The 12,322-nt window shown below is 34.0% G+C and overlaps 3 protein-coding genes across 3 annotated transcripts; all 3 read right to left on the bottom strand.

Annotated features, from left to right (window-relative positions):
* Positions 1-539: 539 nt before the first annotated feature.
* LOC149733250 (melanotransferrin-like) lies at positions 540-8,527 on the bottom strand. Its single transcript, XM_089881419.1, has 11 exons — positions 8,362-8,527; positions 7,408-7,579; positions 6,854-7,087; positions 6,180-6,305; positions 5,587-5,710; positions 5,106-5,199; positions 4,624-4,791; positions 3,633-3,758; positions 1,446-3,200; positions 1,164-1,255; positions 540-673 (listed from the first exon to the last, which is right to left on the bottom strand). Exons 1-9 carry the CDS (start codon positions 8,461-8,463, stop codon positions 3,105-3,107), a joined length of 1,242 nt encoding a protein of 413 aa, XP_089737545.1. The 5' UTR covers positions 8,464-8,527; the 3' UTR covers positions 540-673; positions 1,164-1,255; positions 1,446-3,104.
* A 1-nt stretch (position 8,528) lies between these two features.
* On the bottom strand, positions 8,529-10,927 carry LOC149733249 (tubulin epsilon chain-like). Its single transcript, XM_089881418.1, has one exon. The coding sequence runs from the start codon at positions 10,076-10,078 to the stop codon at positions 8,651-8,653; it is 1,428 nt and encodes a 475-aa protein (XP_089737544.1). The 5' UTR covers positions 10,079-10,927; the 3' UTR covers positions 8,529-8,650.
* Positions 10,926-12,092, bottom strand: LOC149733248 (receptor-type tyrosine-protein phosphatase-like N). The gene has a single exon (XM_089881240.1). The coding sequence runs from the start codon at positions 12,090-12,092 to the stop codon at positions 10,926-10,928; it is 1,167 nt and encodes a 388-aa protein (XP_089737366.1).
* Positions 12,093-12,322: the final 230 nt, after the last annotated feature.

Here is a 12,322-nt window from a genome sequence, read left to right as displayed (position 1 = left end):
TTTTATCCAACTACGGAACACCTATTGACCATGCTTAAATAGCTTGCTTAATAATTCTGGTGGCTTAGAATTTAATCTAAATAAAACTATGAAGGTGTGCTGCATTATAAAACTTGCCAAATGCCTGTCTACTAAATTAAATATAACCAAAACGTAGGTTTTCTGTGTTGGTAAACTGAATCTAATTGCTCGTCTCTCTTTATGCTTAATAAACTGATATTTATATACTAATAAACCTTTTGCGCTGCTTTATATGTCTGGTATGTTTTTAACTAAACAAGAAAATATCCCTGCGACACGTTCTGTGATAAACTGTAAGTTAAAACAACCTAGAACTGGTATTGAACCTACCAACAACTGCAAACTGCATTCAAAATGAAGGAAATCCATTCATAAAACCGTGACGTAACAATGTATTATTTATAATGGGCATTATTCGCGTCAATAGGCCTCTTATTTTCTGAGCAGTTTCGGTGTATTCCTAGGCCGTGTATTGAGTAGGCCATGTTTCCCCGTATAGTTTATAGAACGAGAAAATATTATGGTATGATTTGTTTATTATATTGAAGTAACGTAGAAAGACATTCTGTGATGAAAGTTTATTCTTTGTTGGTAAACCAAGGAGCGTCAAAGGTTGTAAGAACGTCATCATTGCTTGCAGCATGTTCATATTCTGCAAAATAGCCAGAAGTTTCACTGGAATTAAACATTTAAATACAAATACGACATACAATATAGTACATTGAAGTAACAATAAAAAACTAGACAAACGCAAAGAGCGTTGTTAGTTGTTTCAAAGCGGACAAAAATATATGGAATATTGGTGTTAACGGTGTCCCATTCTACCCCACAGTAGTAAGTATTTTGTCCCACAGTAATATATGACGATTTAAATTTTAAACGAAAACCGACCTAAAAATCAGTGTTTACGCAACCAATTACTTCACTATAAGTTACATTTAAAAATCCTTATCATGTTTTAAACAGTTAACATCGGTTCATGGAAGTGGGGCGAGAATGGAATGAAAAGATGTCCCATCTTCCCCCACCTACCATACACTGTGATTGCTTAACATGATTATAAACATTATTCAGACAGTAATATGTTTTGACAGACATATATTTCGGTTTCATTTCTATTTAAATGGAAAAAATGTTCAAACCTTCGTTTTCTTGAACTTCGTCTTGTTCGATTGCTGGTTCTTCGTTTGCTGGATTTATTTGGTCACCAAAACCACATCTTTTCTTGACGTATCTATTAATATAAATACAGATGTTACGAAGCTATAAATGTGTCGCATTTTACAATACCATGTGAAATCGACAATAATCTGTGTACAGGTATTACGCCTTTGCAATAAACCGTCAATCTGATTCGGTCACATTCAATATAAATATATAATTAACAAGAGTTAAAGTAAAAACAAACATACGCATAGGCCTACCCCTTTATGTGAGAATAGAGTGTTCGGCGTCTAACAGTGTAACGACGTCTGGCTACATAAGCACGACGGCGACGACGACGGCGACGACGACGCCAAGAATCGCTCAAATCCACCAAAAGTAAAAAGCAAAAGAGCAAAACAAAAAGTGTCTTAGTCTTCATCTGAAACATTAGGTTTAAAACATTACCTTTTAATTTTTATCAACAAAAAGCCGCTTTCTCTCACAACACTTAAATTCCAAAGCAAGACTAGTCGTTTGTGCCTAAGAGAAGTTTCCAGTGATTTATAAAAGAGTCGGCGGATGTTTATCGTTTACCCACCTCTAGTTAGATTGCTTTATATGAGAGACCGTTATACCAACATACCATCATGCCCTCGTTTCCGATACTAAGAGTCGGGTTATTTTATTATTCAGTGTTTTTCCACCGGTTTTATTATTAAGGATCTGTTATTTTATGAAACAGTCGGATATTGTTTCAATGATTGGGAATTCCGTTCATTGTTTGTGATTATTCCGGGAATAAAAAACCTCCACATATCCTGTCGACCTGATTAACCTAAGCAACCTGTTATAAAAATAAACAATAACTTAAGCAAAGTATCTTGTGGGCTGCGATATATTAATATTTATCAATCAAGCAAAGGATATCCCGCATTCACGTCATCGTTATGTCACTGTGACGCAATAATGACGTCACGAGGTGTTTTTACGATTTTTTTAAACAAAAACGGTGAAAATAACTACATGGCATATGCGCATTTCGTGCATTTTGATTAAAGTCGTCGCTGCTACCATTGTGACCGGCAGTTGTTCCAACACAGCGGTCACTGATTGATCGTCTACAAACATTGTAAAAATTGTCGTCTAAATCGTCTAATTGGTCATCATATAAAAACAAACAGAATGAAATAATGTTTTTCATTCATTTGATTCCTAATTACACTATAACACATGAATCCAAATGTTACTGATACACCAGGTTCAGTTGAAATAATCGACAACATAAGAAATCTTTACTTTTATTATCACAATTAGTGTCCAAAAAGAAACATCACAAGTTTAAAAATATATGAAAAATCATGGAAAGACAAACGTTTTTACAGAATATACAAAGATAAATGTACCATACTTCTAACAAAGGGACAAATACAATATAGCACTTACTATTATAAAAGTGTAATACAAAGGCAGTATATAAGCATTTATAAGTTGCAGCTAAAACGATTTGTGTACATACTACATGGCAAATGGGTAAACATACATTTGATAATACCACTGTAATATTTGTTATCGGAAATATATAAAACATACAGCAAAACCAGCACTATTAGTATAAAATGTGTTTGAACTATATGGTTATGATAGTAGAATATGTGAAGATTTATAACCAGGGATAGATTTACAAAACTGAAGCTTTGGAACTACAAGTTATTTCAGGTAATATAACAATCCAATTTATTGCAATCTGTGTTTGAAGCATCTCGCAACTATCGGAACATTGATCTGTTAATCTTAAAATATATATTAAGCTTCTGAAACACATTATAATGGGATTAAGCATGAAATCCAACCCTGGTTATAATTGATTTGAACATATTAGAAAAACATTTTACAAATAAACTTTGAAGGTAACATTACTTAGTGTGATTTTATATTCTTCAAAACTGTTTAAAACATGAGTGGTGTTTGGTTGACGGGACAACTTTACAAGTTCGTGCATATTCCATGGAAAGTAAGCTGTCTCCCAAGTACGACTGTGGTGATAAATTATGTAAGCATACGGTTTAATATGCGAATATTTGTATGTGCTAATAAAAGCTCTAAAGCTGTGAAAAATATTATTCTTTAACACATACAGCTTTGAATGCAAAATTCTAGTCTTAAACAATAAACACACGGTTTCAAACAGCTCTATATAATATTGATTTGTAAAAAAAGTAATAAAGTGAAATAATTGGGGTGCATTGTAGGCTCTTCTACTAATTAAATATTTCATTAAATATATCACAAGCATGAATGGGGAAGTTGAATGAATTAATGTTTAGGTGAATCAAACACAGATATTCTGGTCTGTTAATACAAAAAAACATTTGTATGATACAGTCTTCATATCCAAAGTTTCCGTTTAAAAACTAAAACCATTTTTTTCACTTATGTCCGAAGTTAAATTAACTAATAGTCCTTACCTCAGCTGTGCATGTTCGTGATAGTGGGACAAGTTTTATTGATTTATCTTGAAAGAGAAGATTTGATTTATTCCATGTTGAACTATTGAACATGTTAAACGTGTTGCTGTGAACACCAAAATATAACTGCAATGTACAAGTGAATTGGACTTAAAGTTATTAGATTAAGTATTAGAATGTTTGTTTTTGTATAAATCGAAATTAATGAGAAATTTATATTTAGTACTGGGCGCTGAACGAAGTGCTTTGTATTATTTCAGTGGTTACGCCATTTGCGAAAATAAACACTCATACATTATTTAAACATTTAATCAATAGGAAAATCTGGTTGAAGCAATGAATACAAAACAGCTTTGATCACTTGTTTATATGTTTCATAATAATACAATTTATAGATATTGTGTTTTTAATTTTTATAAATATACACTGTTTTAAATGTAAATAGTTAAATGTTACACATTTTATTAAAATATTTAAAATAACAAAAAGTATGTTTTTACCCCACATTTATATAAACTAAAACTGTAACAACCTCAGTGTTAAACAAAACACTCATGTGTTTAATATTTTAAACAAGATTGCAATTTCAAAGAATAAATATTTCATGTCTGGTGATTACTGGTAATTTATCTTTAAATTGTTAATATTTCAGTTTATAGCGAGTAAACATTTAAACTGCAGGGAAGGCAGAGATAGTTTGACACGCACTCCTATAAAACAAATCTAACTTATTGTTTGCAATATATAGTAGAGTGGGGGAAGACGGGACACCCTTAACGCATAATATATTAATATCCCGATCAGGTTTTAAACAATTACCAACAGTCTATGGGAGTCTTAGGACACGGTTTTATAATTTTTCGAATGTTCCTTGTTTACTACCAAATAGGGCGAAAAAAATGAAAAGGTGTCTTCCTCCACATCACTGTTTATTGCAATGCAGAAAATTCCAGGTTTGGTGCCAATACTTTGGTTCCACATTACAAATTACCTGAGCCATATATAACACTTCAACCACATCAATAGGAACATCTACATCAGATCCCGATCGTAACTTACTGGACACCACCACAGCATTGGAGGGCGACCAACCAAGATTACATGAATTAAATTCACTCACGTTTTTACTTCCACCATCAGGACAAAGTAATTCGTAATCCTGTGTTAGAATCAATGTAAATAATTTATCCTCGCATGGACAGAAAACAAAAGTCGTTATAACACATGTGTAGTTTCATATACCCCGTGCCGCTTACAAGTCATCATGTGCGTAACTTCGTAAGTGATTGATTTTTATATAGTAGCATAGTAGCATTTTAAACTGGCAAAAATAGGGATGACTTACAGTTATTAACACACATGTACTGTAAAAATTTGTTTTAGAAAAAAAATTGTAAAATTAAAAAAAAAAACCTAAATTATAATTCCTGTTGATTATTTATGTTAATAATAAATATTATAATATTAACTTACATTTGGATTGATGCCATGAGATAATTTAAGTTGATTCAACATTGTAACATGGTCGGTGAAAGCAACTGTTTTAACATTGGAATCCACCATACAACTGTGGGTGGGATTTGGTTTTAGTTGAATGTTTAATTTATGATGGCGATGTTAGGCATGGATGGAGTTGAACAATATATATCCTGCTGTTTATGATGGGAAACTAAAGAACAATTGATCTACAGCGTAGTTTTACGACACAATGATGTATTGTTTGACTGCTATATAAGTTACTTAGTAACAAGCTATTTAAGTTTTATCTTTTGAGTTTTTAAATGAATCTCCAAAACACATATCTATATTATATTTAAAGAATATAAACACAGAGAAGTAAAACCAAATAAATAAAATATGTTTACACCATTGTTGCACTTATGCATTGGAATGATTTAGTGAAATAACCAATATGTAACATCAAGTTTGATATTTAGTTTCAACTTCAACTTACTTGATTGCATCATCTGATCCACATCTGTTATTCACACAATTATCAGTGAAGTTATAATCACCAACAAACAAACTATTAATGGCAGATTCAACGTTACAATTTCCGGGGGAAACATTTATCAAAGCTGAAAATAAAACATTATTAGACAAGAAATTTAAACATAAGTGATAAGTCTATATTGGAAAACACTGTTTCTTATCTAATATGATAGAAAAGTTAATGAAATATCAAGTTACTGATTATAACCACACAGACAGTGAAGTCACTTGAGTGTATATCTTCTTACTAGCTAACTTATACAAAATCATAATAATTGTGACTTTTTGAACAATATATATTGTTGTTAGTTGGCTTTGCATTATGTTATGCAGTGACAACTTAGTTGTTGCTGTGAATATTCTGTACAAAAGTTGAAAAACCACAAATATTTGTCACATTTTAAACATTAATTTCACCGGAACAATATACAAATAATTTAAATTTTTAACACTGCCTACTTTGTAAATGATTCACGCTTAAATAAATCAACAAAATAAAGTCAAAATAGTAGCTACTCAAATGTAATACGATGTAAAATCCCGATCAACACTCACAATGATTTGCAAGAGCTCCAGCCACCAGGTTCAAATCACCAATACAAGCAGATGAAGTTGACAACCTTGATAATGATAAAAGATCCGACTTTCTGGTGACAGCTACGAGGTAGGTCCCATATTCGCCTGTTGTATGAAAGTATTTGGAAAATAACAACATCATAAACATAGGTGTTGGTAGCACAGTGGTTTGAACACCTACATCGTAAGTTCGTAACCTAAGAATATCAGATTTAAGGCTCGTCCCCGCTACCACTGTTGGTATATGTGTCCTTGGGCAAGATACGTTCCAACACAGTGGTCACTTATGGGGTGTCCAATTGTCGGCCACATAGAAAATCATTCTCCCAAAAAGTTACATACATGGTGATTAGTAAGCGGGCACGAGGTGTATGAAGCAGAACACCCATGTCGCGTTGCAACGATTGTTGTTGCCATGCCATGCGAGGATAAATAAGTTACATTTTGGCAATAGATACTTGATTCTTTGATAATATGTATTTTTTCTATACAAGCCCCGATTTTAATATTTTTACTAGTAGTATCGTAAATCAGTGAAATACAGTAATACATTCTAGATTAAGTGTTTGTAAATAAGAGCATACATTCTAGATTAGAATAATCACTTTTTCTGCAACAATAAGTGTTTTTATAAGTGCTGTAAAACCCCAGACCTGCTGTATATTCTTCCCCCATTATAGGCCGAAGTTGTTTTCGATATTTGAACAGGTGAGAGTTGGGGATCGTGAAAGCGTCGGCATTATCGGTGTCTATCAGGTCGACGCATTCATTTATAGAAGTTGCAGCCACACATTCAAACATTGGGTCAAATCCTTCCGTTGAGAAATACAATGACATGTGATGACACTTGGACATTTCTTCAGTATTGATGCAACACCATTTGATATCTGGAATAGTTGAAATGCGGTTTAACTAATTTCGTTTTATGAAGCTGTTGTGAGTGTATGTGTCCTTGGACAAGATATTATCACCAATTACTTTAACCCCATTGTCCCTGGGTTGCATGAATAATGAACCATACCGAAATTAATCACCTACAAAGTTACATACGTGATAACTCATAGGCAGGCACGAGGTGAATGAAACAGAACATCTGTGTTATAACAACTATCAGTGGCCAGCCACGCTAAAGCGAGTAAAGCAAGTTACATTAATTTATTTATCAAGTACAAATCAATAAAAGAATAATAAAAACATGGTCACTTACTTCTAGGAAATGAATGAACAGCGATGGCAATGCATATCATTATAATGAAAAGCGCAGTTGAAACAATGGCCCACATTAGGAAGCAATTCTTATATTGGCGTTTCGGCCTCACTGTTTCACTTGGCGGGATTGTCTCTTCTATAAACTCTGGCTCCAAAACTTCATTCGTGTTCTAAATAATTGATGTGATTTAGGTGACCATGTATTTTTATTCGGTTATTTTAATTATAGTATTCTGTAAAGGTGAGATACTACTGCCGGGCAAGCAATGGAATCTCGAATTGGGATGTGGGATTTGTTCCAATGTTAGTCCATTGCCATAGTGATGATAGTGTAAAAGTTTTCAGTGAAATATAGACTTATTTTACAAGTAAAAGTATGTTTTACAATCTTGTTTTAAGTTAACTGAGTTTACTGTATTTTGAGTTGGATAGTTATATATTTTTCAAACTTACGGTGTTAAAATGACTTAAGTTTAACAACAAAAGAAATAAACCTCCACACCTACACAAACATACTATACAAGCGCAACTTTATATTTGTATAGCATCAAAAAAGAGGTTTACTATTTGTTTTGGTGGCCCACATGTGCGTAACTAAATATTTTAAATTTTACCATAAAGGTTAAAATATATTATTGCATGCTTACATAAAGTTGTGTGGATGTAGAAAATGGGTTACCAAAGCTATATATAATAATAATTTCAACTTAGTAAATGGTTCTCAACATAAAAAGTTGAGAACTTGAGAAGAACAATATTATAACACAGATGTGGCACAGCTGTTAGAGCGCTCTAGCTGCTACCATCTTAGACATTGCAACCCAGTCGTCACAGAATGCATAAGTGTATAAAACTTTGTGTCGTAACAACGTGTAGTCGCTCTCTTACATGAGGACAAACAGGTTACACTCGATAAAGTATAAAATAAAGAAATTGCATCCACATGACCCACCATTGTGTTCATTTCAATAACATCTTCATTTTCCCCATTCATTGAAAGTGGAATCTCATCTTCCAGTTCATCTCTGGTGCGTTTGTATCGTACACTGCTCATTGGAACAACTTATATTACGCCTATTTCAATTACTTACAAATCCCATGCAATGCTATAAGGGAATCTAGCAAAAATAGATCAAATTGTTACTAAGGCACAAAATTTTAGCCGTTTTTGATTCGTTACAATACAGTTAAAAACAAATGCGACTTGAATGAGAGCTACAGCAGTGAAAATAAAATAAAAATTATAAAACTTTCATTCTTTGTATTTCAGTAACTTGGGTCAATCCTTTCCTTTCTATTTCTTCGTATTCTTTCACTAAATCAGTGACCGAGTTCAAACTTTCTTCAAAACAGGATCGTTCGAAATCATCCACAACTTCATAATGGTGTAAATGAGCTTTTCGAGAGTAAAGTTTTTTAAATCGTAATCGCAAGTTCGAAAAAGTTTGTCCCACGCACGTGTTGTTTGCAAGTGACAGAAGTGAATACGGCAAACCAACTGGAGGCAAATCACACAAACCTGTTTTCCAACCTTCCTTATTCCAATTGACAAAGTTTAAATTTGGTGCAATTCTGGAAATATTGCGACGTAAGTCGGACATGCTGACATCTTTACCACGAGCCAGGAGGGCACACGCGAGGTATAAACTATTCCGTGGATCAGCACTTACCAACTGATGATCGGGGGTGAACAAATCATCAAATGCTTGGTCCAACCTCCTGGGTTGCAGACCAATGTCCTTGCTGATGGAAAGTGGTGCCACACTTGGCACAAGGTAATGCAGGCGGGGGAATGGCACGAGGTTCATCGCGATTTCATTCAAATCCACGTTTAAAGCGCCGTCAAAACGACAATGACTCGTCATATTTAACAACATATTAGCAACGATGTTATTCATGTGATCAAATGGTTTTTCATTGTTCTTCGTCCCACCCAGAGATCCAACGCCTGATGTTATCTTGCTAACACTTTGTATTTTCTCTTTACGAGGTAACGTGTGTTGAATCTTATTACAAATATTCATAAGTGACTCGTTGTTAATCGGCATGACACAATCTGCTTTGTCTGTGAGTTCTTTCATGGCAAGAACGGAGTTATACGGAGATGTTATGACATCATCATCCTTGGATGGGTAAACAGCTGTCACAAAGCGATGTACCTCCGGGAAACTATCTTCAAGGATTGACAAGATTGCAGTGCCTAGCCCCGACCCCGTCCCTCCACCCATAGAATGAAGGATGAAGAAACATTGCAGGCAGTCGCAAGCCTCCACAGCTTTCCTCACTTGCTCAGTGATGTCTTCACGATACCTTGAACCATAAACCTTATTACCAACAGCCCAGTTATTTCCGGACCCTGATACATCAGTGATCAACTGTTTATGGTCGAATATATCCCCGATATAACCTTGCACCAACTCGTTCACCACCCCCTCCTCCATGTCTACCAGGATCGCTCGTGCTTTAAGGTTTTGTATTTTATTCACACCACGTGGGACGTCAAATGCGTCTACACTTCGCGAGTCTGTGTTTCGAAAGAAGCTACCGATTGCATCGTCATATATCCCGTTCCTACTGTAGCACGCGTGCTCTCTGAGACAAAGATCCCAAAACCTGCATCCAATCTGGTTCCCACATTGACCAACTTGGATTACAATGGATTGCGTCATTAGAATCGAAGCAAGCGGTTAACCTCGTAACAAACTTTGTTCAATAAGTTGTAGGCAGTGCAAGGTATTTCTAGGTTCACAAGATGTAAAAAAAGGCAAATATTAACTCAAAACGGTTGCTCAATTTAAATATTCTAAAGAATAAAGAAACCAACTTGGATTATGCAACATAATATTAGAATAAAACTCAAAAATATTTAATGTTAGTACAGTGAGCTAGCAAAATACATTAACACAATGAAATAGATAACACATGTGTCACATAATCAATAATAGATATAAGCTTCATGTATGGAGCTTAATTGTTGGAAATCTCACAATAGGTTGTACATGATTGTAAAAGGTCAAATTTAAAAACTAAAGTAACTTAATGTAATATCGAACAAAAAAATATATAGAGAGAGACAGTAATGTGGGAGAAGATGGGACACCTTTAGCACAAAATATCCAAATATCCTGATTGTGTTTTAAACAATTAACAACAACCTATAAAAGTTGTGACACTACGGTTTTATAATTCTTTGAATGTTCTTTGCTTGCAACCAATTTAAACGAGAAAATAGAAAGAACAGGTGTCCTATCTTCCCCCACCCTACTATAAAATTTGAGAGTCTATATACTAAAAAACGATTTAGGCTTTTGTCTCATGTTTATCAGAAACATTTAACTGATTGTTATCCCACAAATGATTTATTAAAATAAAAAGGATGGTTAATAGGCTACTATTGCATAGAAGAATAAGAAAACCATAATACATGATAAATGAATATATTAGTAAATAGTTAGTTTGTTTTTTGTGAGGTCAACATTTTTAGTTAGGTTTAGCATTTGTTTTACCCCATACATTTCATGGATTAGGCCGACTAAAAGTATTTCTAGAAACCATATTTTGTTTATTTAACATTTGATTTGCGGAAATAGCAACAGTTGTAAGAGCAAATTCCATTTGTTGTTTAGAAGCCACCATTCCCATACGTTGATCACGCAAGTATTCAAGCGTGGCAGCAACGTCAATCTCCTTGGCTCCTTTCACCATACGAGTTATAACAAGATCAATAAGAATGTAAGTTCCACTACGACTTGATCCATCATTGCAGTGAACAATGGTCGGGGAATTACTGCCTTTGCAGCATTTATATACCCGTGTGCGTAAATCTAATACAGCCAATGAAAATGGGATTTCGTTTACCGGCCATGAGAGAAAGTGAAATTGAGTTACCGTCCTTGTTTCTCCAGTGCAAATATTTTTAAGATACAAACTTCTAACAAGATAATCTTCACACCAAATATGCTCAGAAACAAGATGTATTTCAAAGTTGGCATAATTGCATGAACCTTCATCAGGCCAATATCGCGCACACTGTGAAATACCATCTTCTGATACTGGTGTAAGCATTACAATAACAGCACAACCTTGTTCCCAAACCATTTGCCAGAATTGATGAACAGTTGAAGATAAAGGACCTTGTGTAGCGATATACACAGGCCAACGTGGATCATTGTCAACTATATAACTTGCATTAATGAAATCATTTTCAATTCCATTTCCTGAAGATTTAAGTTTAACTCGGTTATTGTCGTAAGGTAGAACTGAGGTTGAGCGGTTTTTCATCATATTTTTCGCAGCAGCTTCGGTTGTTACATTGTCTGCTTGGTATTTACATAATTCTTCCCATTCCTTGTTTAAACGCCCTTTGTTACTAAGGTGATCTTCCATGTATGAAAGCACGGCGTGGCTAGTGGTCACGTCAAGAGATGTCGTTATTGGTTTTTCCATCCAAGATGCTTGATGAGAAATATGGATTATTCGTTTCGAACATAAAGGACTCCTATTCTTGAAAAGACTTAAGTTTTCTTTTATTTTATCAACATTAGTTTTTTGATCCACAGCTTCAGTATTCCATGTAACTGCGGCATGTTTCACATAATGTTGTCGACATAACTCCTGGTAATCATGTTTTAACCAAGAATTACAAGAAGTTTCAAAGTTTCTTTTGATTCTTGTTGACTTCATGCAAATATTGTTGGAGCTAAGTTGTATAAACTATCTGTAAGAAATATATAATTTTACAGAACTACAGAGTAAAACTTGAATGGGTTAACATATAACTTAATTATACAACCTTATTTAGAACTGACAGCAAATTAGTAAAATAAAAAATTCATATTAGTCAAAATATTGATTTTTGAGATAAAGGTTTATTAATATGATAATACTTTGATAACATTAAACAACCGTTTAAT

This window comes from Ciona robusta, chromosome 7, assembly GCF_009617815.1.
Source record: "Ciona robusta chromosome 7, ASM961781v2".
Classification (NCBI taxonomy): Eukaryota; Metazoa; Chordata; class Ascidiacea; order Phlebobranchia; family Cionidae; genus Ciona; species Ciona robusta.
Note: the sequence above shows the minus strand (reverse complement) of the source record. Positions and strands in the feature narration are given on the sequence as shown.

What these genes read in the sequence shown, in the direction of transcription:
- LOC149733250 (XM_089881419.1), bottom strand. Translation starts at nt 8,463, where the DNA reads ATGAGCAGTGTACGATACAAACGCACCAGAGATGAACTGGAAGATGAG. An exon ending in TGGAGCTCTTGCAAATCATT is followed by an intron (nt 5,711 to 6,179) that starts GTGAGTGTTGAT and finishes TTTTATTTTCAG; the next exon opens with CTTTGATAAATGTTTCCCCC. An exon ending in CACGAACATGCACAGCTGAG is followed by an intron (nt 3,201 to 3,632) that starts GTAAGGACTATT and finishes TTATCACCACAG; the next exon opens with TCGTACTTGGGAGACAGCTT.
- LOC149733249 (XM_089881418.1), bottom strand. Translation starts at nt 10,078, where the DNA reads ATGACGCAATCCATTGTAATCCAAGTTGGTCAATGTGGGAACCAGATT.
- LOC149733248 (XM_089881240.1), bottom strand. Translation starts at nt 12,092, where the DNA reads ATGAAGTCAACAAGAATCAAAAGAAACTTTGAAACTTCTTGTAATTCT.